The 27,156-nt window shown below is 34.2% G+C and overlaps 1 protein-coding gene across 16 annotated transcripts in view; it reads left to right on the top strand.

Annotated features, from left to right (window-relative positions):
* The window catches only part of LOC144971952 (receptor-type tyrosine-protein phosphatase F-like), a 359,769-nt gene that overhangs the window by 212,340 nt on the left and 120,273 nt on the right, over positions 1 to 27,156 (top strand). For 8 of the 16 annotated variants that reach the window (XM_078913108.1, XM_078913052.1, XM_078913101.1 and 5 more), the window contains 3 exons: positions 4,828 to 4,857; positions 10,229 to 10,408; positions 21,721 to 21,831. In XM_078913108.1, the coding sequence (XP_078769234.1) occupies positions 4,828 to 4,857; positions 10,229 to 10,408; positions 21,721 to 21,831 (321 nt within the window). The remainder of the gene's footprint in view (positions 1 to 4,827; positions 4,858 to 10,228; positions 10,409 to 21,720; positions 21,832 to 27,156) is intronic. The other 8 variants (XM_078913126.1, XM_078913082.1, XM_078913059.1 and 5 more) reach the window with 1 other exon arrangement.

Below are 27,156 nucleotides of genomic sequence, written 5' to 3'. Positions count from 1 at the left end.
CAAAATGAAACTAAGGTATTTTGTCGCTGTATTTTGAAAACTAATTCAATTGTCGATTGGTCGAAAACAAAATTATGCAACTCTCGAGAGAAATAACTAGAAGTGTACCTTTTACTTTTCAGAAGAGCAAACTGGTACTTCAGTTCTTACGTTGTTCTTCTTGTTGTTGTTGATGGATGGTGTTGTTATTATTGTTGTTGTCATTGATGTTGCTGTTGATGATAATGGTGATGATGGTGATGATGATGATGATGATGATGATGATGATGATGATGATGGTAATAATGAATTTTCTCTCATCGTACTCTGGTATAAAATGGTTACCTGGCGTTAACAATTTATTTCGCCTTTCTTGTTGTTTTTGATGACGATGACGCCCATAATATCATTTAATCCCGTAAACGTGTTCAATCAATTTAAATTTGATGTAGATTAGTCACCAGGCAATGGATCGGCATAAGGGATGAAGAAAAGCCATTTATTATAGAGCAATAAAAAATAAACATGATGCTGAGGCCATTCAAGTGTCATAAAATGACAATTAAAACTTCCAAGAGACATGCGTTTAAATTCATTTGAACAATTCACAACAAAGACGGGCGTGGAGAGCGAATGGTCTGTTCAATAGTCAAACAACTTGGCAGGATTTAGATGGACACGTTTTAAGACTCGTCCTAATGGCGTTTTCAGCCAGGTATCTCGCTTAAGAAAAGTCGGCGGTAGCGGAATCGATAAATTGTGATTTGCAATTAAACTTGATGGTCAAAATTCGACATGTTGCGATCTTGACATTTTGTTTTAATGCTCAAGAAAGTCTCTTAAAAGAAAAAGAGAGCCATGCCACTTTATAGGTTAATAGAAGTGGGGATTGTGGGTTCATTAAAAAACCAACCCCCCCCCCCCCCCTAAAAACAAAACAAAAACAAAAACAAAACAAAAACAACAAACAAACAAAAAACACAAATCTACAACATAAAAAATTAGAAGTGGGTAAATTAGAACTCATTGTATATGTTAACAACAGCGATGATTTCGGTTTAAAGTCGATGGGGATGATGATGGTGGTGGTGATGTTGATGACCCGGGTTATTATGAGAAGGAGTGTGAGGAAGTGGCTTGATGACGAGAGAGCAGTATTGTTGGTGTTGTTATTATTTTTGTTGTTATTGTTGATTTTGTTGTTGTTGTTGTCGTTATTGTTGTTCAACAATAAAAGATTAGTTCAAATGTTATCAATCAACTGTTCTAAAAATTGTAACTGATGCCCAAACATACTTGTTAACAAATTTAACTGTCATAATATATAAACTAAATTAGACAGGTACTACACATCTTCTGACGAAGGGACGGAAATATAATACTATGATTCTTAGTTCTATTTGGACACTTTTGGAACGTTTTTAACGATGGCCTCTCTCTCTCTCTCTCTCTCTCTCTCTCTCTCTCTCTCTCCTCTTCCTCCTCTTCCTCTACCTCTCTCTTTCTCTCCTCTCTCTCTCTTTCTCTCCTCTCTCTCTCTCTCTCTCTCTCTCTCTCTCTCTCTCTCTCTCTCGTGTGTGTGTGTGTGTGTGTGTGTTTTATAAATCATCCTATAATAAGTTTGTTGGTCGTTGTGTGATATCGCTTGCATTGGAGAAGGGTGAGAAGGGGGAACAAATGAATCCAACCAATCAGCGATCAATTTAGGATTCCCGTGTTTTGTCTCCTAATACTCCCACCTCCATCATTTATTATGTTTTATGGCCCATATAACTACATCAGTTATCAGCATTCGAGTGTTAACTCATCGTTCTTCACGCCATATTACTATTATTGTTATTCTCTGGCGTGTAATTTTCCTCCAACTCCCAACAGTGGTCGACCAGAGCAAACAACAGCACACTTCTGCTGGCTTGGCAGCGACGGAGGCAAGGGGGGAACGGGAAAATAATGGTTGCCGGATGGGTGGGAGGGTTGACGGGAGGTTGTGGTGTGGTGGTCTCCCCTGTTTCTATGACAACGCAGCATCATCCAATATGACGACCGATCGATTTGGTGGTTGTGGTAGTGGTCGCGGTGGTGGTGGCGGCGGTGGTGACTGTGCCGAACACTTACCAAGAACGCCAAGCCCTTAGATATTATTTTCTTCCATTATTCTTTTTTTTTTATCCCTTTCATTGCTACGTAAAAATAAAATATCGATTACCATCTATCTATCTATCTATCTATCTATCTATCTATCTATCTATCTATCTATCTATCTATCTATCTATCTATCTATCTAGCTTCTTTTTTGGTCTCTCTCTCTCTCTCTCTCTCTCTCTCTCTCTCTCTCTCTCTCTCCCCCCCCCCCCCCCCTATTCAGCCCCCCTCTCTTTGTCTCTATTTGTATTTTGAGCACTTAAGCTGTCTGTATAAAAATAGTCTTTCCATAAGAGGCGCTTTGGCTGTAATTTTTCGTTCATTCCGTTCGATATATCCTAAAACTTATTTTCTAACACTCACTGTCTGTACCACTGGGAGACAAACCCCCTTCCTACTCAATTCTTCACATTCCCTCAATCATTGCTCTCGCAATATGAGATTTGGCATGGAAATCATATTCTCTCTCTCTCTCTCTCTCTCTCTCTCTCTCTCTCTCTCTCTCTCAATATATATATACTTCTCCGTAGCTTTTTGCAGTCTACATGAGAAAATGATTGTAATATTTCAAATATTTTACTGTAAATAGTTACAATCATTATTTTTCTGCAACCAAAGACATTGTTACCACTTCACTAAGATTACCATCTTACAGGAATAGAAATACAACAATCAATATAGCCACCACCACCACCATCATCATCATCATACCATCCTCATAAACCATATCGTCCCCATTGTCACCCCCATCATGACTATCACCACCACCACATCATCATCATCATCATCATCATCATCATCATCATCATCATCATCATCATCATACCATCCTCATAAACCATATCGTCCCCATTGTCACCCCCATCATGACTATCACCACCACATCATCATCATCATCATCATCATCATCATCATCATCATCATCATCATCATCATCATTATCGTCGTCGTCGTCATCATCATCATATTCACCACCATCATCATCATCATCATCATCATCGTCTTCTCCACTCCACAACCACCACCGTCTTACTCACTTCCTCTGTTTGTTGTTAACATCTTTCATTTATCGTACTTATTTATTTTTCATAAACCCTCAATTATACGAAACTGAACAACATACGATATTTATATTACTCATGCCAACCAAACTATTACTATTCCTCATTATCTAAGATGCTTCACTCATTATTTCCCAAATTAATGTCATATGATAATGATGATATTATGCTGTCGTCGTAATCTGACCACGTCTTGTTCCAATTATTATTATTATTTCGTCGTGCTGGTTTGTCGCATTGTCTGCCACGCACACGCTTTACATCTTGTTTGTTCGTTCATCTGTCTGTTCATCTGTGTGGCCAAAAGATATATTGCATTGCGGAAAGCAAAAAGATGGAGAGAAGGAGGAGAAATGAGTGGTGACGGCTGAGGTGGAGCAGGAAATAATGGAGAAAAAGAGGAGGACAGAGTAGCAAAGATTATTTTTATTTAATTATATTACACTCCTGATTATTATTTTACGTGTTGTAGTTTTTTTTTCTCCATTTCTCTCTCTCTCTCTCTCTCTCTCTCTCTCTCTCTCTCTCTCTCTCTCTCTCTCCCTCTCTGCTCCCTCTCACTCTCTCCCTCTCTCTCTCTCCCTCTCTCTCTCCCCTCCCCCTTCCCCCATCATTCATTCCTGCGATGATATAACTTCCATTTCATTTTCTTAACAACCATTCCTGAGAGCCTTTGTCCTTGTAGGGATCCGGGTTTTATTCGGGGTATTGAATAGGAACAGTAACATCTGCTTACGACATAGTGCACACGACTATAGCAAAGTCATTTTCGCCAGATTTAATGGATAGCCAGCTACCCGGTCACTACTCTATGAACAGAAAGTAATGATTGACCTGATTTGGGCTAATATAAATAAACGAAACAAAAAACGAAAAAGATAACAGCGAGAGAAAAAGAAACCCAACAAAAATCAAAGTTTATGTCGGAAGTTCTTCGAACTGAGCTATCGGGGTTCTCTCACCGTTGGGTGAAAGCCGTTACTTAACTTATTCTACAAGATTTCGTTGATCATTTAGGATTCATACTTTTGTTTCGAAGATGATATTTTGATACAAGAAACCAGGATGATTTACTAGTAGTTTAATTCTGTAAGGTGGGTTGTGGGTTAGGGTTTATACTGACTAAAGGCTCGCTCTCTCACATTTGATCTTTTTAGTTTGTTTATTTTGAAAATGTTTTATTGTTCCCCCTCCCCCCCCCCCCCCCCTCTCTCTCTCTCTCTCTCTCTCTCCTCTCTCTCTCTCTCTCTCTCTCTCTCTCTCTCTCTCTCTCTCTCTCTCTTTCACTCACTTTTGTATATATTCTTCTTATTTTAATGCTTTAGTTGTTTCTTGTTTTGGAAACATTTTCAAAACCTATTTATGTATTTATTATTCAGCTATTTATTTAAGTATTTGAATATTTATTCTTTATTCATATTTATTTGTTAATCATTTATTTGTCTGCTTATTTTTTGGTGTTCTTTATAAGATAAACTAAATCTATATATTGCAGCTTATTATAATTTACTTTATTTAAACTTGTCAAATATCTAAATTTGGCTTCAGAAAGTTATACGTGACTAAGGATTTATTACAGATTAAAATGACACTGAAACAGAATATCATTCGATGCCTATTATTTATTTTTGTTTTGTTTCTGCAGGCAATAATATCTGGGTGGTAAAATACAAAGGTAACAAATGGTTTCACTCAGCAATGGTATAATAGCATCATGGTCAATGTAACCCTGTGACCTTTCACCTTTGACCGCTATTTGTTATTGAAACAATTATTGTTGTATACACACACTTTTTTGAAAAAAAAAATACTTTTTTTATTTTAGACGAAGAGGAAACGGAGATAAAAATAATTCATATGCTTTTTTGTTTGTTTGTTTTTTTTTGTTTTTTTTTTTTTTTTTGTTTTTTTTTTAGGAGAAGGGGGGGGGGGGGGGGGGTATGTTTTTGTTTTTTAAATTGTTAGAAATATAAATCGATATATTGGTTAATGGATGGGGAGATGGGGAGATGAATGTACGTACGGGTAGGATGGTGAGTTTATGGTGAAGCTATTATTTAAATTCGCTTCAATATTAAAACACGATATTTCGAAGTCCATAAAATGACGCCCGAGTTACGGTCGTTTTATTATCGGAGTTTGAGGTCTGATTCCATTCGGCCCGCTACATGAATAATAAAGCACACACATAAGTGCGCTGAACACACAAAAGGTGGAAATAGATGCGCTTTGTTCAATAATTTCATTCAGAATTTTTTTCTGTTTTATATTTCATTATTGTTTTGCTATTTGTGATAGCCGTGTCCAATTGACTATTGTGTTGTACCAAAAAGGCACTGATGTGTTTTCGTTGTTGTCCCCAATACATTGTTTTCATCCCATCAGACTGGTCAGATGTGTGTATATATATATATATATGTGTGTCTGTGTTCTCTTTCCTGTTTTGCCATAATATATTGAAAGAGACGGAACTTTTGTTATCTACACACAGCATCAATATATTATTATTATGAATGATTTATCAGTTTTTGTTTTGAAATGCGTATTGTCAAATCCCCCTCCTCCCCCCCCCCCCCCCCCCCTTCTTTTTTTTCGGTATTATTGTCGGTTTTTGTTTTATTTATTTTTATTTATTTTTCAAGTTTTTCATTTTGAAGTTCGCCTGCTTATCTCTCTCCTTGCCAGCCATTTTCAGAATTTTCCCTGACACTTCACACCCACCCAACACAAAAAGAATATTTTTTTCCTACTCAAACAGAAAAGGAACAAGTACATTCCATACATAATATTGTCCAGTGTCTAATCTTTATCGCTATAACAAAGTTTCTATATCATTTGTGATGCACAAAGGATATCAGAATGAGAAAACTGTCGATTGCATCATGACGAATGTGGCGATTTTCCTATGGATGGTAAGGAGAGGGTTATGGCTCAACATAGCAATGATCTTTGAACTTTTTTTTTTTACTTTCATTATTTTTTATTTGGCACCGCCTTGCAAATTTGAGGAGGTTATGAAAACAGTCATATCCACTCGTGAATGTAAAGTCCAATACTAAGATGAGAACAGTGAGAAAATATTGAAAACCGGTCACAATGATCTATTCAATATTAGATAGCCTGCTACATTCACGATAAAATATATCCTATGGATATCTCAGAGATTCAACATTTAGCGAGAGTAAAATCGTTTTATTATTTTTCTTCATTTTAAAATTTTTTTTTGTTTCTTTGTTATTTTTTTTCTCTTCTCCCCCCCTCCCCCCCTCTTTAAAAATTTTAATTTCGATGTAAAGCCTAAAATCTAAGAATCCAAATCAAAGTTTCACATTTACACAGGTAGGGGGGGAATGAGTTCTTGGAAAATAACTTTGAAATCCTTACCAACTCAAAATGGTTACTCAGTAGATCCGATCCGTCTTAAGTGTTGTCAAATTTATCGTTTTAGCTTTTTATATTATTCTTTTGTCTATGATTATCACTTTCAGCTGTACATCACAAACATAAACGTCAATCTAACTCTTTTTGTTAATTATCAAAGCGTATTCCGAGACGTATACTACTCACAGATCACCCACCGCAGCCCGAGGGAAATGGTCCAAGGGACATAATCGTTTTTGTCGGATGCTGTGTCTAATTGATTTAGACGTGTTACCTCCCTTACTCTGTTATTCAAAAATACACGGGGCAAATCTGACCTTATGTTTAATTGTGTATTATTGTATTTATGATTTTTTGTTTTGTAACTTCCCCCCTCAATTTATGTCGCAATCACGAAGATTCTATTACAAGAAAAAAATTCTTACTTTTGTGAGATTTGTTGTCTTCTCTTCCCTCTTTTTTTTTTTTTCTCTTTATATGTCTTCTGTTGTAACAGACCTGCCAACCAATACGATTTCGCGTATTTTAGTACAATTTTTGGACCCAAATACGATGATACGATTCCAAATGATTTAGTACGATTTTTTTCAAAATATGTAATGTGAATGATGGTAATGATACATTTGATGCAATGATACACACACATGTCTTGCACCAACTGTTGACTGTGTTTCTGAATGAATGATGCATCACATTTAGTAGTACTATAATTATCATTTCAGTTAGTTATATGATACCAGTTTTCTGCAATATTTTTCTCATACATTTTTAAGGATTTGCATAGAATTATGCATATAAGCTTATTTTATATTTTAAATAGTCTCAGATCTACATTTAAGCTTTTGCCACTTATTAAATATAAAATTTTAAGTGAAAATTAAATTGAACTAACATATTTGACTATGAAGCCTTCAATTAAAAACTGTTTTGCTAATTAGCTTAAACATGAATGGATTATCTCCCGTTATAATAACTAAAATTACTCTATTTTGATTTATAACATTTACAATTATCTTTTTTTTCTTTATTACTTTGTACGAGTCTTGAATTACAAAGTGGGCAGCTTAAGTAACGGTATTTGGTTCAAAATGAATTCTCTAGAACCATTTTAGAAGTATTTAACTTGTTTTTGCATATTACATACTTGCGAATTTCCCATCATTTGACCAAAGTAATAGTATTAGTAGTATTTTAGTAGTAGTAAAAGTAGTAGTGCTAGTAGTAATAGTAGTAGTAGGAGTAGTAGTGATAGTGAATGCTCAAGAAAAAAAAAAAAAAAAAAAAAAAAAAAAAGAGAGAGAGAGAGAGAGAGAGAGAGAGAGAGAGAGAGAGAGAGAGAGAGAGAGAGAGAGAGAGAGAGAGAGAGGGGGATAGATCATTAGATAACTTCTATGAAAAATATCTTGCTACTGTTGCAAAATGTCATCTATTGAATTGAAGACCACTCTCCCAAATGTTTTATCTCAGAACTTACTCATAACTGATGTACTGGGCAAATGTCACCATCACAACTTCATTTTGTACATCAGCATCATCATCCCCACATCATCATCTCTTATCATCACCACTTCTACAACTGCCGCCACCACATCATTGTCACTGCAACTACCACCGCCATATCACTTCTACCACCGCCGCCATCACAGCTTCATCATCATCACCACCACAACTAGAGCACTTTTTCCACTGACACTAGCATCAATACTACCAACATGTTTGGGGTCTTTTGGTCATTTCTTTGAGTGTTTCGAAAGCAATTTCCTTAGATACTGCAATTTCTGAGCCTTATACTAATTTAAAATGGTCATTAAGTTTTAGTTTCTCGATAAATCAATAATTTTGTAATATTAGAGATTCTTGAATGATGAAGATCAGGGTTTATTTTGTTTTGGGTTTGGTGTTAGCTTTTATATAAATATTTGTATAGTGCACACTTGCGGACAAAATACACTTTTTTTTTGCTAAAAAAATACACTTTTTAGGGTCATAGAATACACTTTTTATCCTGGGAAGGTTGGCAGGTCTGAACTCATTGTAATCATCATATGTTGTATTATTATATTTATTTGCTATGAGTTGGTCTCACCGCTATATAAAAGTCACGCCAAAAAAAAAAAAAAAATAAATAAATAAAGTTTTAAAAAAACAAAAAACATAACAAAACAAACCCTACAGCTGGGGGGATTCTTTTTGACGCTTTTTGTGTTGTGTCCCTTTGTTGATTAATTAATTAATTAATTTATTTATTATTTAATTATTTTTTTATATACACATTCGTTCATTCATTCATGCCTTTATTACTTATTCATCATTGTCTTATTTTTAATTATATTTTATTACTATCACAATTAATCGGAGTAAACCTCGTGTATCCCATACCAGTTTATTTATATTAATTCTCCCCTATTTCGTCCCTATCTTCATTGTGCTTATTGAATAATGCGATTTTTGATTTTCTATTTTACTCTTGTTTTCCAACTTAGTTCAGACTTTTGCCATCGATAGTCGGATAATCCTTTTTTTCCTTTTTTTAAATTATTATTAAAAATTGCAATTTTGTTGAAAATGGCGTAAAATTAAAACTAAGAATCAAGTCAACTAGGACTGACTTCTTTAAATGAGACAGATGGGTAGTTTTAAAACATTAGTTACGCCCCGCGTCTGAACTACTTCAGTACAATAATAATATGGTTTGCAATGTGACATATTATTTTATTGTTTACTGATTTGTTTGGGTTTGTCTTTTTGTTTTTTAGTTAATTTATTGGGGGTTGGGGGGGGGGGGTGGAATTGGAGAAACGCTTTTCCAATAAACTTGTAGATGTACTCTTTCTGATAAAGTTTCTTTTCTCTTATCTCATTATGGCGTTGTGTTTTTCGCCTCCCCCACCACTTTATGTTTCCTGTTTACTGATTGTATTTTCTAGTGGATAGTGATGATCATGACATTGTCATCATGTGCTAAAAATATTGCATTAAGCTTTAGATGCTCCACTAGCTCTATTACGCCAAGTCAAATTTTGTGTTTGGTCATTTTTTGGGGGGTCAAGTCCAAACTATGACTCACAAAAGTTATATATATATATATATATATATTTTTTTTTTTTAAATGATTAATTTAACCCTATCCTTACCAACCATAGGGAAATCGTCACATTCGTTACGATCCAACCAGCACTTTTATCATTCAAATTTCTGTTATAAATCACACACTTTTAAAGACAAATGTTTTATTGTAGTTATAAAAACGTGACACTGTGTTGTAGAGTTCATTTTGCAGACCAATATTATGCATAGAGTGTATTTGTTACTTTTCTGTTTGATTAAGAAAACAAAACTATTTTTGTGTTGGGTGAGTATGAAATTGTGGCGTAAATTCTGAAAATGGCTGGTAAAGAAAGGGTTAAAGGGTAGATTTAAACTCTACCGATTGTAAGGAAAATTTACAAAATGTTTTTATTAATATATGTTTTTTTTTTTCTGTCTTTTAAAGCTTGATTTGAATTTTATTGTAAATGAACTTAACTCTATCTATCATGACTTAAATAATGTAAATATGTAAAATTAGGGGAAAGAAATACAAATGCAAGACAATAACACACCAATCAAACAAAGCAATTTGACCAACCTTTAAACTTTATTTCTGATGGGTTTTTTTCATGCAGGCATCCCCCAGGGTTATCCTATTATCGAGAATCAGTTGAAGCTACGGTCTGTGGAGAAGAATCGGAACGTCATCTTGAAATGTGACACGAAGGGTGACCCCAAGCCCCGTGTCATGTGGCTGAAAGATTCCTTGCCCGTGGATGTCAGCAACGATCCCAGGATACAAATCATGGAGTCAGGTTGGTCGTATAAACTAAAAACTAGAGCATTTATGTAGAGTAAGACCCACTAAACGGGCTCAAAGCGCTTTACAAGGGGTCCCTAGCCAGCAGCAACACTTACCATGTAGAATGAGACATGACGCATGTTAGGCGATTTCGCATGGTTTTTTTTTTTTTCCCCAACAGTCACAATGTTGTTAACGGCCAGGTACTTATTTTTGCATCTGAGTGCCTTGAGAGGATGCAAGTAAAGAGCCTTTTCTATGGACTCATATTTGCGCCATTAAGAGCGAGACTCGAACCCTGGACCTTCTGGTCGGAAGGCAAGTGTTATCCCACTAGACCACATAACCGCGCAAAATGTTTTGTAGATGGATTTGATTGACTTGTGCATAATATAGATACTGTCCGCTTGGCCAATAAACTCACATTTCCATCCGGAAGTATAACGGACCAATACACAAAGCTATGTGTAGCCTTGAACGTTTATAGTCTGGTTAATACAGTTCAGTGAGAATTACTCATAAACGTGGATGGCAAAAAACAATAGCAAACACCTGAGTGACTTCAACTTCGTTCTATCTATAAAACTTTTTCCAGGCGAGGTGATAGGAGGCTAGGCTACCCTTGTGATTCTGACTCTTTCTATTACCATATTATAGATAGAATGAAGTTGACGTCACTCGGGTCTTTGTTTTTGTTTTTGTTTTTTTTTTTTTTTTTTTTGTTTTTTGCCATCCACGTTTATGAGCAATTCTCACTTAAATGTATCAACCAGACTATAAAAGCACATGGTTACACAGAGTTTTGTGTGTTGGTCTCTATTATACTTCCGGGTGGCAATGTTGTGAGCTTCCTAGCCAAGCGCAAACGATCTGTCTTAGTCTATTAGCTTTCTTGCGCATATTATATCTTGGGGGGGGGGGGGGGGGGATTTGAGCCCCGAGTGGTTTTGACTTTCCTTGGGTAAGATTATTAACCCAGAATTTGCTCATTATGGTTAATCTACAGATATCGCACAAAAAGGGTTTTATTTTAAGCGAACTTGTTATAATAAAGTTGTAGAGTTTGCTTGTGCTATAAATAATTAAAGACTAATTTTGAATGTAAATGACATATTATATCTCATCGATCGATGGTGATTCTTCCGTACCAGCTATTCCTTAAAAGTGAATTCCATTCCACACACAAAAACACCACACACCACACACACACACACACACACACACACACACACACACACACCTTTCCACTCACTTTGCCGTCATTTGACAGAAGGTCGCAAATCGGCAATTGGGTCAAAGTGAGTTATTGACACTGTCATATTCTTCAGCTGAACAAACTATTTTTGGCAATATATATATATATATATATATATATATATATATATATATATATATATATATATATATATATATATATATATATATACATACATACAGTGTAGTATTTAATTTAAGTGCAAAGCATTTTCTTTTCTTTTTTTTAAATCTGATGCCGATGAAAAACCTAAAAGGACTTAATGGTTTTGAATTATATTTTATTATGAAAATATACATTATTATTATTATTCTATGAATGATTATTTTTATATTTTGTTGTGATTGTTCTAATTGTTATTTTGTGTAAAAGACGTATGTATGATATGTATTTTTGACGGACAATAAATAATATTATTCAATTCAATTCATAGAGGGAAACTGTTTTGATAAAGTATGGTCACCTATCCTAAAGAATATGATTAATTTAAAGAAGTAAGAAAGAGAGAGAAAAATGAACAACAAAACCCCCGTATTGTGTTTTGGACGAAACGAACCTACATGAATCTCCAAGGTGTTCTCATTTATCAAACACCAAAGGCCTAGCTATGTGTTGTTGTCGGGTTGAGATTGGGAAGCAGCTGAATCTGTCATTGAAGATCCCGAATCTGTCAAAGGCTTGAAGGTGGATTGACTGGAGGAATCGAGAGAATAATAAAACGTAGATAGTCAGATGGATAGATATTGAAATGGAATTTTTTTATCATGAAACATCTATACGAGGACAATAAACCGTGGAGATTGTTAGTGTGCGTTGTGGGGTATTCCGGTGGTGATTAATGATAATAGTAATATTAGAGCAACAACAACAACAACAACAACAACAACAACAACAACAGCAGCAGCAGCAACAACAACGATAATAATAATCATGATGATGATGATGATGGCAGTAATGGTGATGATGATGATGATGATGATGATGATGATGATGATGATGATGATGATGATGATGATGATGATGATGATGATGATGATACTCCCTTGGCTAGCTGGTAATGATTTAGTGACACGTCTTTATCTATGTTTTGCTAATGATGATATTATAATGACGATGACGATGTAACGATGTCGACGATGATAATAAATCAATAGATACATGGATAAATCACACAAACACACAAACCTACAACATTCACATTTGAAAATAACGATCAGTGTTTGTTTTTTTCTTCCACCAGCTTCATTGGTGTGGGCTAGTGTTTGACCATTGTTTTTGTTTTTTTTGTTTTTTTTTCTGTAACTACTAATAAACTCGATCTTTACCAGTATTTTCCATCTTTTCAATATTACTGGTAGCGTCTAAATATAGAATATTTTGATCACCCCCGAGACTATTATAATCCTGTCTTGAGACTATGAAATCCTCTCGCTGTGGTTTCCTTTTTAGTATTACTGGCTCCTGGACTCAATTCCCGTAATACCTTGTCACGGAGCTGTTATAGGTTTCCTCTTTCAAACCGTTACAGGCGGGGTTCGATTCTGACACCATAATAATATCCTACTCCTTTTTAACCAAGAGAACAGTTAAAGCAATGCGACTGGAGCGTTAACGACATGATATATATATATATATATATATATATATATATATATATATATATATATATGTGTGTGTGTGTGTGTGTGTGTGTGTGTGTGTGTGTGTGTGATTGGTGGCAAAGTTGGTGGTCATTTCGATACAGTATTATCCATTGTTAAGAAATTCCTATTTTGTTTTGTCTCAAATTCCTATTTTCTGACCTTCTGATTCCACTTTTCAAATGTGAGGGGTTGGCAGGTCTGCATATGCATTGTTATGACCTAAGATGTTATCAAGCACCGATTAACCCATAAAACGAAAAACCTTGATGCACTCATGCCATTTCACTATGTATACAACGCCATTACTTTTTATGCCGACATAATTCATATCAATGGAATTTGGATTGTTATTATTATTATTTTTTTTTTTTTTTGAAAAACAATGACTCACAGTTTTTATTTTTAAAATAATCTTAAATTCGTTGTTAAGTTTCAGAAAAGCTTAAATTATATTATTGCCATTTTCTTTTTGATTGTTGACAATCTTGTAGCTGTCTGAATTGAAAGACATTTCAAAAAGAAATCGATAGCATTAGCTTTATCGAAATTCGCCAACCCGGTTCTTGATATGGAATTGTTGTATCGACATTTTATCAAAAGTTCATTCCGATTATCAAGAAGGTCTCTCTGAAATGTTATTGCAACAATGTAAAAATGGCGTATTTCCACTAATATCCGTAACTGCTTTTCTGATCAGCAAAAAAAAAAAAAAAAAAAAAAGGGAAATGGTTTTGTTTGAAAATAATAAGAACGGTTTGTTTAAAAAATGTATCTTTATGGGGATTCTGTTTTTATAAGATCTTAATTGGATTGATAGTTTGTTGCCTTTTTTTTTTATTGGTAATGTTTGTCGGTATTTTGATGTTAGTGAAAGTTAAGCAGTTCCCTTGGGGAGCGGTTTAATTGGGGAGACACCGACTGTGAGCACAACAATATCAGGATGACCTTGAAGGGATGATACTTTTTTAAAAAAAACCAACAAAAAAAGGAATTGAATCTTAACAATATGATACGGTAAAAGAAAGAGCATTTGAAGAAACATCGTGTACTTAAAGAAGAAAAAGAAATAGCAAAACAAAATAATTTATCATAATCATCATCATCATAATGAGCAACAGCAACAACAACAACAACAACAACAATAATAATAATAATAATAATAATAATAATAATAATAATAATAATAATAATAATAATAATAATAATAATAATAATAATAATAATAATAACATCAGCAACAATAGATAAAATCAACGGCAATATTCAAGGGGAAAGATTTGATTTTAAAATGTTTATTTTATGATGTGATTGGCAATACTTTTTCTCTTTCTCTAATATCATTGAAAAGTGTGTATGCACCATAGAATTAAATGGGTAAATTTCTTGGTATGCACCGAATAATCTTTAACTCTATAAGCCACTCCCACGCCTCGTTCTGAAAAAAGTCCGCGAAATTAAAGGGGAGGCAAGAGAAAATCAGCTGATCGTTAAAATAGTAACAGAAAAGTGGAGGTGCTCGGCAATGAATGCAAGAAAGACATTTAAAACGCCGTAAAAATGTTTAAAAATCACTTAATGTTATACGAGTAATTACCATCCATAACAACCTGTCAAATTCACATATGTAAGATGCCAAGCCAAAATTAATAATAAAATAATAAAGAACACGATTGACCGTTGACTACACATGCATACGAGTACCAGAAATATTTTGTAAACAATGTAACACAATATAATGTGTAAGTTTCAAAGCAAATGCAACCACAAATAACATCAAAGAACAATGTGGGACTACTGTTTTAATTTCATAAAACCAAACGCATATTTTCTGCCCCCGATATTGAACGTGTAGTTAGTATGTATCGTACAAACAACATTCGTTTAGTTAGATAGGTAGTCGGGATTCTAGCGCCAGTTTTATTTGGGCAACCGTGATTGGGATTTCACTCAATGCACTTATTATTATTATTATTATTATTATTATATTATTATTATTATTATTATTATTATTATTATTATTATTATTATTATTATTATTATATTATTATTATTATTATTATTATTATTATTATTATAATTATTATTATTATTATATAATATTAATAATAATAATAATAATAATAATAATAATAATAATAATAATAATAATAATAATAATAATAATAATAATAATAATAATAATAATAAGCAGTTGAAAGCAGTCTTTGGTGTATAAGTGCATATGTACATTATTTCTTATAATAAATGCTTCAAAACAAAACAAAACAAAACTAAAAAAAATAAAAATAAAGAATAAATGAATAAAAATATCTATTTGGGCATTTACTTACATTAAAAGTCTTGAAAATCACAATCACAATCCATGAAAATTAAATATCCCATAATCCGAAGAAGACATGAATTTAATCCAAAATCCAACACAGGAATGTATTTTAATAGGAGACAGATATCCTATTAAAACTATAGCATTACTTGCAAACAACAATACCCCACTCTGCGTTTAACGGGCTTGTGGCCGTCACATTGTAAATTGTGATCGCATTAGGGTAATCGGTGTCCTAAAGACTGACATACTGACATACAATCAATGAGAACTATAAAGAATCCATTCTAGAATTCAACTACAAACTGAAAAGCATGATAAATATCACTCTATCAAATAATTTTCTTTGCACAGGTTCACTCACACTCTCCTTTATTGCAAAACATTGATAAGTGAGAAAAAGTTTGTATTTCAATTATAAACTTAATCACATAATCTAAATGATGGAGAATAAAAACAGCTAATTATAAAAAATTTCACAGATCAAGTTATCTATTTGAACTCCGCATATTTAGCTTAATTACTCAATGACCATAAATTTTTTAAAACTGCATTGTTTCATTTAAACAAGACCATGACGCTTATGCCTGGACCGGGTATTCACAACTTCTGCATTTGCATTCCACTTTCGAATCGAATTAATCTCTATCTTATCCGTTTATTTGCAAAGTTTCTGCACTTTATAAATAAGACCATAACGCTTATGTCTGGACTGGGTATTCGCAAATTTTCCTATTGTGTTCCACTTTTCGAATCGAAATAACATCTAGTCTATCCGTTTATTTGCAAAGTTTCTGCACTTTATAAATAAGACCATAACGCTTATGTCTGGACCGGGCATTCGCAAATTCTGCTTATGTGTTCCACTTTTCGAATCGAATTAATCTCTATTTTATCCGTTTATTTGCAAAGTTTCTGCACTTTATAAATAAGACCATGACGCTTATGCGTGGACCGGGTATTCACAACTTCTGCATTTGCATTCCACTTTCGAATCGAATTAATCTCTATCTTATCCGTTTATTTGCAAAGTTTCTGCACTTTATAAATAAGACCATAACGCTTATGTCTGGACCGGGTATTCACAACTTCTGCATTTGCATTCCACTTTCGAATCGAATTAATCTCTATCTTATCCGTTTATTTGCAAAGTTTCTGCACTTTATAAATAAGACCATAACGCTTATGTCTGGACTGGGTATTCGCAAATTTTCCTATTGTGTTCCACTTTTCGAATCGAAATAACAGCTAGTCTATCCGTTTATTTGCAAAGTTTCTGCACTTTATAAATAAGACCATAACGCTTATGTCTGGACCGGGCATTCGCAAATTCTGCTTATGTGTTCCACTTTTCGAATCGAATTAATCTCTATTTTATCCGTTTATTTGCAAAGTTTCTGTACTTTATAAATAAGACCATGACGCTTATGTCTGGACTGGGTATTCGCAAATTTTCCTATTGTGTTCCACTTTTCGAATCGAAATAACATCTAGTCTATCCGTTTATTTGCAAAGTTTCTGCACTTTATAAATAAGACCATAACGCTTATGTCTGGACTGGGTATTCGCAAATTTTCCTATTGTGTTCCACTTTTCGAATCGAAATAACATCTAGTCTATCCGTTTATTTGCAAAGTTTCTGCACTTTATAAATAAGACCATAACGCTTATGTCTGGACTGGGTATTCGCAAATTTTCCTATTGTGTTCCACTTTTCGAATCGAAATAACATCTAGTCTATCCGTTTATTTGCAAAGTTTCTGCACTTTATAAATAAGACCATAACGCTTATGTCTGGACCGGGCATTCGCAAATTCTGCTTATGTGTTCCACTTTTCGAATCGAATTAATCTCTATTTTATCCGTTTATTTGCAAAGTTTCTGCACTTTATAAATAAGACCATAACGCTTATGTCTGGACTGGGTATTCGCAAATTTTCCTATTGTGTTCCACTTTTCGAATCGAAATAACATCTAGTCTATCCGTTTATTTGCAAAGTTTCTGCACTTTATAAATAAGACCATAACGCTTATGTCTGGACCTGGCATTCGCAAATTCTGCTTATGTGTTCCACTTTTCGAATCGAATTAATCTCTATTTTATCCGTTTATTTGCAAAGTTTCTGCACTTTATAAATAAAACCATAACGCTTATGTCTGGACTGGGTATTCGCAAATTTTCCTATTGTGTTCCACTTTTCGAATCGAAATAACATCTAGTCTATCCGTTTATTTGCAAAGTTTCTGCACTTTATAAATAAGACCATAACGCTTATGTCTGGACCGGGCATTCGCAAATTCTACTTATGTGTTCCACTTTTCGAATCGAATTAATCTCTATTTTATCCGTTTATTTGCAAAGTTTCTGCATTTTATAAATAAGACCACGACACTTATGTGTTAGATTGTTCGCAAATTCTGCCTTTGTGTTCCACTGTTCGATTAGAATTAATCTCTATTTTATCCGTTTATTTGAAAAGATTCTGCACTTTATAAATAAGACCATAATGCTTATGTCTGGACTGGGTATTCGCAAATTTTCCTATTGTGTTCCACTTTTCGAATCGAAATAACATCTAGTCTATCCGTTTATTTGCAAAGTTTCTGCACTTTATAAATAAGACCATAACGCTTATGTCTGGACCGGGCATTCGCAAATTCTGCTTATGTGTTCCACTTTTCGAATCGAATTAATCTCTATTTTATCCGTTTATTTGCAAAGATTCTGCACTTTATAAATAAGACCATAACGCTTATGTCTGGACTGGGTATTCGCAAATTTTCCTATTGTGTTCCACTTTTCGAATCGAAATAACAACTAGTCTATCCGTTTATTTGCAAAGTTTCTGCATTTTATAAATAAGACCACGACACTTATGTGTTAGATTGTTCGCAAATTCTGCCTTTGTGTTCCACTGTTCGATTAGAATTAATCTCTATTTTATCCGTTTATTTGAAAAGATTCTGCATTTTATAAATAATAATAATTGTTCAAAATTTTACCTCACACCCGATATTACAAGTACAAGTGAGCCAGGTGATGAAGATTGTCAAACAGTGTGACAGATGAAATAGGAAGGAGAGAGAGAGAGAGAGAGAGAGAGAGAGAGAGAGAGAGAGAGAGAGAGAGAGAGAGAGAGAGAGAGAGAGAGGATGAGAGAGAGATTCGTTTTTTGTTCAAAATTTTCTCTCTCTCTCTCTCTCATATTGCACAAGGTTGTACTATTTTACTATTTATCAAGAACAGCCAAGGTGGCAACCCAGTCTCTGTATAAACTAAGCAAGATGGCTACAGGGACCTCGCTCCTTATCCAATGCCGAAGCTTTAATTTGAGTCAAACGGTTTGGTTTAAAAAAAAACACCCAAAATAAGTTCGTGTGTGATGGAAGTTGAAGTCGGCTTATTATAAAATCGTTTATGGTCTGTTTGGATTACCCTTTTTAAATAGAAAAGGTGAATATAACATAAACTTGAAGAATAGGCAAGCTAAATGAAAATTAAATTGACTGATTAAATGAGTACGCGAGGCTGAGTTGCGAACGACTACTGGGTTCCGACATTCCGATCCCAGTGTCATTCATGTTCACCGTACCGTGTTACTGTCTACACACTACACTGCATTGTTAGTGACTGGTCATGTCTTTTTTGTTTGTATGTTTTACGCAAGCTTAATAAAAATTAAATTGACTGATTAAATGAATACGTGAGGCAGAGTTGCGAACGACTCATGGGTTCCGACATTCCGACCCCAATGTCAGTGTCAGTCATGTTCACCGTACTGTGTTACTGTCTACACACTACACGGCATTGTTAGTGACTGGTCATGCCTTTTTTGTTTGTATGTTTCTTTTAATATGGGTCAATTTACAAAGAATAATAATAGAAATGTTCAAAACAAAAACTAGATTCACTATTACGTGCCTGTAATGAAGTGCTTTCCACAAACCGTGAGCGAGAATGATGGTGGAGGTAATGGCAACCATGTGGGTTTGTTATTGCTTCCTGCCTCCGTCAACCCACGCATCCAGTTGCGTAACCCACGCTGAATCTGACCAATAGGGGAAAAGTAGAATAAATGATGTGGTATCCGTACTGTGTGGCGTATTTCTTTTAAGTTAGTCATAACAATTATATGTTGTGAGATGCATCCATCTAGGATTGGTGCAGTTAAGTTTATGTTATCATATCTAAAAGAATATATATATATATATATATATATATATATATATATATATATATATATATATATATATATATATATATATATATATATATTAGGCTGTTCCAAAATGTCATTTTCGTAACATTTGGCACAACGACAACACCCCCCCCCACACACACACAAAAAAAAACAACAAAAAAACAAAACAAAAAAAAAAAAAACAAACAAAAAACAAACAAAAAACAAAAAAAACAAACAACAACAACAACAAAGACCCAACAAAACGCACCAATACTTGCTTATTTTGAAAAAGTAAAGGAAAAATCGTTTTCGTCAGTTTATCCGAGTTGCACCATTTGTTTGATCTAGATAGGTAGCATCAAAATGAAAGCTTTAAACAGCTTTTTAACGTGTCGAAAACATGGGGACATTGTATCAACTTAAGTCCACAGTTGAATTTTTTAAAATAGTGTTTGTTTTGTTGTTTTCTTTTGTCTTTTTTTTTTCTTTTTCCTTTTGTTTTTATTTTTCTCCCTCCGTTTTTTCTTTTTTGAACCATTGAGAAACTATTTCTGTTATTTTCTTGTTGCCAGATCGTTAGGACTTGGCTTATTTTTCAGTATTCAGCTGAAAGAAATCAATGAAAACGAATTATTTTTTTAGCTTTTCAAATTATATATATATTTTGTGTGGCGATTTTTTCGAAAAATACATTTTAGCACAGTTCCATATAATATAACGTGTACTCAATAAATATAATTTGTAAATTGGTTATCACATTTACATCTGTTTTTAATTCTAAGCCTCAAGAGTTTTACCGTTCACCGTTGAAATACTTGATCTCGCAGTATAATTTTCAATCTACCATTTCCATCTACCTAACACACCTCTACTTCAAGTTTTCGTTATTCGGAGTAATTTCCTTCCTAAGTCAGTACTCGTGTAACTATAGGAACCCTGATATTTACAGATAGAAAGCCACGATAAGATATACAACCGCACCATGAAAAAGAGCAAAAACACATTTTGAAAAATTATTGCCACAAAAATCGTCCATTTTAAATCGATCGATTTAAAATGACCTTAATCATGTCAAAAACCCAAGACTTCATTGAAGACCTTGAATTCCTAGGTTTGAAACTTTTCGACAAGATATGGCTCATTGTAGTCGATCGATATTTGAAGGACGGATGTTCGGGCTGAAATCTTTAAAATGTGTCGTTTCAGGGTGTAGCAGTATTTAGATAATATAATATAGTACATGTAATCTTCACCTGTCCGTAGAGCTCATTGGAGGACGTGCTATCTACTTCCATATAGATAACCATTTTATGAGTAGAATTACCTCCACCGCTAGAGCGTTGCCCCTGAATTTACTGGTCAGGCAGGGTATAATTTATGAGCATCTATGGTTAACGTATTCTCCATGTCTCACACACATTATTAAATGATCAGAAGACGTTTCTGCTTGAATTAAATTATTTTGACTCTTCTCTCTCTCTCTCTCTCTCTCTCTCTCTCTCTCTCTCTCTCTCTCTCTCTCTCTCTCTCTCTCTCCGTCCATCCATGCATCTATCTATCTTTCTATCTAGATGGATTATATATATATATATATATATATATATATTATATATATATATCTGTCTGTCTGTTTCTGTATTATTGGTGGAGTGTCACACTTTTGGTTTTGGTACATAACATGTAGGCCGACGTGCATCGATATAAACAAAATATCACCAAAAAAGAAAATTTCCCAAACAGTTATTTATGGGGAGGGTAGGGTTTAATCGTTCATGGAATCCCAAATATTATTAAATTATGTTCTAAAGTTAATCCCGTAGTATTCTTTTTAATGCATAAAAAGTACTTAATGGCAATTTAAAGGTATTTTTATCTATTAAAATCGAATCATAACATATTTTTATCCTTCACTTGTTTCAGGTTACCTCCAAATCAGAAACAGCCAGGAGTCCGATCAAGGGACGTACGAGTGTGTCGCTGAAAACAAATGGGGCGTTGCTTACTCTTATAGGGCTATGATCTATGTCAGATGTAAGTATTTACTCACGTTTATGATATATATATATATATATATATATATATATATATATATATATATATATATATATATATTGAGAGAGAGAGAGAGAGAGAGAGAGAGAGGGGGGGGGGGGGGGGAGGGAGGGGGGAAGGGGGGGGGGGGGGAGGAAGAGCATGCATTGTTGACTAGGTTATCTGTTTGTGATGGTTTCCAATTGGGCAGGCTATTATTTTTACTTCACTTTCATGTTATATTTCATAACGTATTCACACGTTCCTATCATTTGATCGCCCAAGAAATATACATTTTAACTATAAATGCATTACTTAAAAATGATGGAAGAGATAAAAAATAAGAATTAACCCTTGTCAGAAGCAGATGTTAGAAGCAGAGGCTTCAATCGTAATTAGTTATCATTTATGTCAAAGCTGTATGGGTGTAGTCGTATATATGCGTTTACCCTTTTCATTTTTTCTTTATGCAGTCTTAGATGTTCAGGAAGTAATTAGTGGATCCAATTTATGTTTGTGACACCCTCTTCGATTTCTATCTTAAAGAAAAATAAGGCACAGATATAGCAGAGTTGCATAATGCAAAGCAATAATAATTTTAAGCCTGACCACCAATGCATGTGGGAAGGTAAAGCAAGCTGACATTGCAAAAGGTTTTGGATGTAAATTCAGTGTTAAATGTTGACGATCTGGGAAGATCTGAATTCCTGGCGTATTCTTAAACGTCAGTGGCTGCTGCAACATATTTTGTCATTTTTTGTCCTTTTGTCTATTATAAAATATTCAAACTATCGGAGCAAATAAATGATAATTACCATCTAAGCTCACTTAGAACTGGTTAAAAAAAAACACCAAAAAAAAAAAAACCAAAAAAAAAAACCACACACATAAGAGAAATAAATACACCTCAATTGATTAAAAACCGGTTACGTTTTCTTTCCTCCTTTATTTATTCATATATATATATATATATATTTATATATATATATATATATATCATATATATATATATATATATATATATATATATATATATATATATATATATATATATATATATATATATATATTTTTACGAATTTATAAGTTAGAGTTAATAAGCCATGCCATCTTTTAGGCATGGAATTGAATCCAAAGTGGTTAAACGTTTGATGAGCTCACGCTGGTGGGTTTCATTTTAGGGTGTTCACCCCATTAGATAATGATGTAAGGTTCATAATTGTGACACGTCGTCTCCACACGATTATTAGTATTATTATTATTTCGGGCGGATTCAGATTCTGATAAATCGAATTTAAATTTTTTTTTAAAAACATGAAATTCAGGATTGTTTAATGAGGCTATGCCAAAAGGTCGTTTCATTCGCTACCAAAAATACCCCAATACTAAATCACTTTAAAAATAAAAAATAAACAGCAGTGTGAAATTTGAATGTAAGAGTCAATTTAATAAACCAAAACAGATAATGTGTAATAAAACAGAATGAATGAAACCCTACAGACGAATGAGATAATATTACCACATATCTCATTCTGTGTTTCATTCCTCTTGTTTTGTTGATAAAGGGGAAACCCGATTCGTCCACATTATCTCTTTTCGTTTATTAAATTGAAGATTACGTTCAATTTCACATTGTTATTTATTTCTTTGAGCTTCGAGCAACAACCTTTACATTTGAAAAACTAATGAAAATATTGGCTTTCATCAGTTTCTATTGGTTGAATAATGAAATATTAGCCGAAATCTGTCGGTATGGCATCCGTAGATTAGTAGGTTTCTGGTTTCTAAATGGTTTTTAAAAATGGATGGACAACTTTGTCTACATTTTTTCGGCACTTTAAAAGCTATAAATAACTACTATAATATGTGGATGGTAGATTGTAAAATTGTGTTTTTGGTTTTCATCAATAATTAACCCAGACAAATTGATGAGAACATTTTTTTCCTTAGTTTTTCAAAGTAATTTAATTTAGTATCGGGGGTAATTTTGTGGCAAGAAGTTTATTTACAAAAACGACTGTGTGGCATAGCTTTTGATGCGTTTGACTGAGAAGAATAAGCAAGTGCGAAAGACTAAAATTTCATCTCTAATCATTTTTATTCGATACCCACTTTTCGGCATCTGGTTCATCCCGACTAAATACCGCCTTGAGGCGGGGGTGTCTCGCATCATAACTACCATCGAGATGTTAAAATCGACAGGAGTGGCTGGGACGAAATCTTGAAAAATACAAACAAAACATTTTTTTTACAAATAGAAAATAAAAACCAAAAAAATCCAACGAAAAAACAAGAACAAAAATGTTGACGGTATTCTATTTTAAATAGCAGTAGTTTATCCATCCATTCGTCCTGCCTCCAAAATGTATGTCTCTGTCCTCTTGTCTTTCTCTCTGTTTATATTACTATAATGTTTGCCTGTTTGTATGCCGAAAGATTAATTCTTGAGAGATGCTTGAGAGAGAGAGAGAGAGAGAGAGAGAGAGAGAGAGAGAGAGAGAGAGAAAGAGAGAGAGAGAGAGAGAGAGAGAGAGAGAGAGAGAGAGAGAGAGAGAGAGAGAGGGAGGGAGAACAAAAATTGATTTTGAATGTACATAATTATGATCTAAAGTTGCAGAATTCAATGGATGGATATGATGATAATAATTTGTTAAAACAACTCATTTTTCCCCAGTAACTTTAATATACTATTATTGCCAGCAGCTGACGTTGTATGTGGTCACGTTGATGATATAAATATAATATTACAGTTTCAAGGCGGTACATTTTTCAACCTCTCCATCGATATCAGTTTAAGTTTTATATTCTTTCACACGAAATGGCAAAGGACCCGTTCGGTATTTATTGTGGTAAATAGATACAATTCAGAAACTAGATTGATACCAACTTCAAATATCACGTTAGAATAAGTCGGGGTGTAGAAAGGGAGAAAAAAAAAAAAAGGGGGGGGGGGGGGGTACTTTGAGATGTACTTACTTGTAAAATCCGTTAGCTCAACAATTCAACTTGTAAGTCGAAGGTACTTTTTTATTTTTTTCGTACATCGTCACTTGATAAGAAAGCCTTTAGGGAAATGAATAAGTAGGGAAGAACCCGGAAGAAAGTGCGATACATGACTATCTCTATCTCCTCGCAACTTGGGTCTCAGAATGATTGGTTAGTCTTTCCTTTCACTTTCGCTCACCGTTGTGTTGGCAATATGAGAAATGTCAGTTCTTTTACCAAGGGTGAGGGGGACCAGGTGTGGAAAGAAATACCCATACTGTCGTACTCTTGAAAAACACATATTTAGAAATTTGGCCAGAAAACTCGTCCTTCAAATATCGATCGATTTACATGACCCTCGTCCTAGCAATAACTTTCAAACCTGGGACATCGCGAAGATTATTCGAAAGGTAAAATTGTGTGTGTGTGTGTGGGGGGGGGGGGGGGGGGAATGAAGGAAAGGCAAGAAGAGGTTGTCGATTATTGGGTGTACGTATACCGTTGGCAGTCACTCACCAGTGGTGACAAATAATATATGCCTGGCCTACCGCCTCAAAACGGTACTACTGTTGGGTTGCCTCAGATGATCAAAATCGATTTTAAACTAAAAACTTAAGAATATTATAATGTAAAGTTGAAACTCTTGAATGTATCAAAGAGGACATGTCAAATGAACGCTGATACTGATAGAGAAAATTGTAGGACACTTATTTGTGTGTTGAATTTTTAATCAATTGAAATAGCGATATGTAACGGCAATTGTCAGATTAACAATAAATGTTGGTATTAACACGGCTTTGAAAAATGTTATTGATATACGAAAGTTACACAGCATTTAAATCATATTAGCTCTTATATGATACATACGAGTTTATATTCTGTTTTAAGTTATAGTTTCTTATGAGAATGTTGCTGTCTGAAACCCGAAAATAAATTATAACAACATGAAATTGAATGGAAGCTTCGATTTTATGGAGGAAAATGGATAATGTGGGGCTTTCTGGTTTCCCTTTTGTCAACAAAACTTGATGATTGAAAGACTAATGACTAAAGGGGCAGCGTGATTCAGCGGTACGGTCTTTGCTTCGTACTCGAACGGCAACGAGTTCGATTACCCGCCGCTGCTGCGCTGTGTGGCCTTGAGCAAGTTACCTCGCCCTAGCTCAATTTGCGGTTGACGCTGGGTTATTCCAGTCTTCCCTTGGAATAGACCCCTTGGACAAATTTCCCCCTATGGGATGAATAAAGGGAATTTTATTATTTTATTTTTAAAGACAAGAATTAAAAGTTTCACAATTTTTTGGTCATTTCGGTTTTAAAAAGATATTTTGACCTCTCATTCACTCCGATAAGAAATTGTGAGTCACATAATGTCCATGTGTTTTGTTTGTTTGTTTTTTTTTTTGGGGGGGGGGGTTGTTGGTTTTTAAAAAATTTGCATTTTTATTCCAACAAGAATTGATTCTGACGATGGTAAGATGAAGAGTAAGCTAACCAAATGTCAATGATAACCCAATTGGGATAAGGTTGTGGGGTTGACAAATTGACGAGTAATCATAACATGTAGCTATTGATTCATGGGTGGAAATAGGTGAGATTAGTACGTGGACCACAGCTGCTAATGTGTAGTATCATTTTCTTAATTCATCTTTTTTATATAGTTTACAAATACGGTATATGCTGTGTTGCAAAGGAAATGTTAAGCATCAATCACCTTTATCCTTCTATCTACCTGTTGGCTGTTTATAGAATCGCCCTCAAGCCAAAGTTGCTTCATTTTCCAGCATTTTGTCACATCCGATGATTTCTGACTGCTGCCAACAAAGTTACCGTTCGTTTCAGGGGCTTCCTTTCCGTTTCTCAGCTGTCAGAGCTGATATGTCTGCTTACTGAGTTACAAAATCGAAACGTTCCTTTTTTTTTTTTTTAATTCCTTTTCTTTGTGTGGCTTAATAGCTTAACGTACACTTTTCGTTTTTAAATTTAGCAAATCTATTTTGAATGTAAATGTATTACCGATAAACAGGTGAGTTGATAAAAGGGAAGTATATTAAGGGAAATTGAGGACGAATTGAATGTTGCTGCTTGTTTGTAAAGTTTCTACCAGCGATATCACTCGATTATTTATTTATCCGGAAAGCACCATCCATAATCTAATGATCGATATTCGAGACAATTACTTTCAGCTTCTGACACACTCACTAACTTGAGAGAGAGAGAGAGAGAGAGAGAGAGAGAGAGAGAGAGAGAGAGAGAGAGGGGGGGGGGGGAGAGAGAGAGAGATAATATTATAACTGTTGGGTTTGGTAACTTTTCGTCGACGCCATGTTGGATTTAACA

This window comes from Berghia stephanieae, chromosome 1, assembly GCF_034508935.2.
Source record: "Berghia stephanieae isolate SIO BIC M18660-M18661 chromosome 1, UCSD_Bste_1.3, whole genome shotgun sequence".
Classification (NCBI taxonomy): domain Eukaryota; kingdom Metazoa; phylum Mollusca; class Gastropoda; order Nudibranchia; family Aeolidiidae; genus Berghia; species Berghia stephanieae.
Note: the sequence above shows the minus strand (reverse complement) of the source record. Positions and strands in the feature narration are given on the sequence as shown.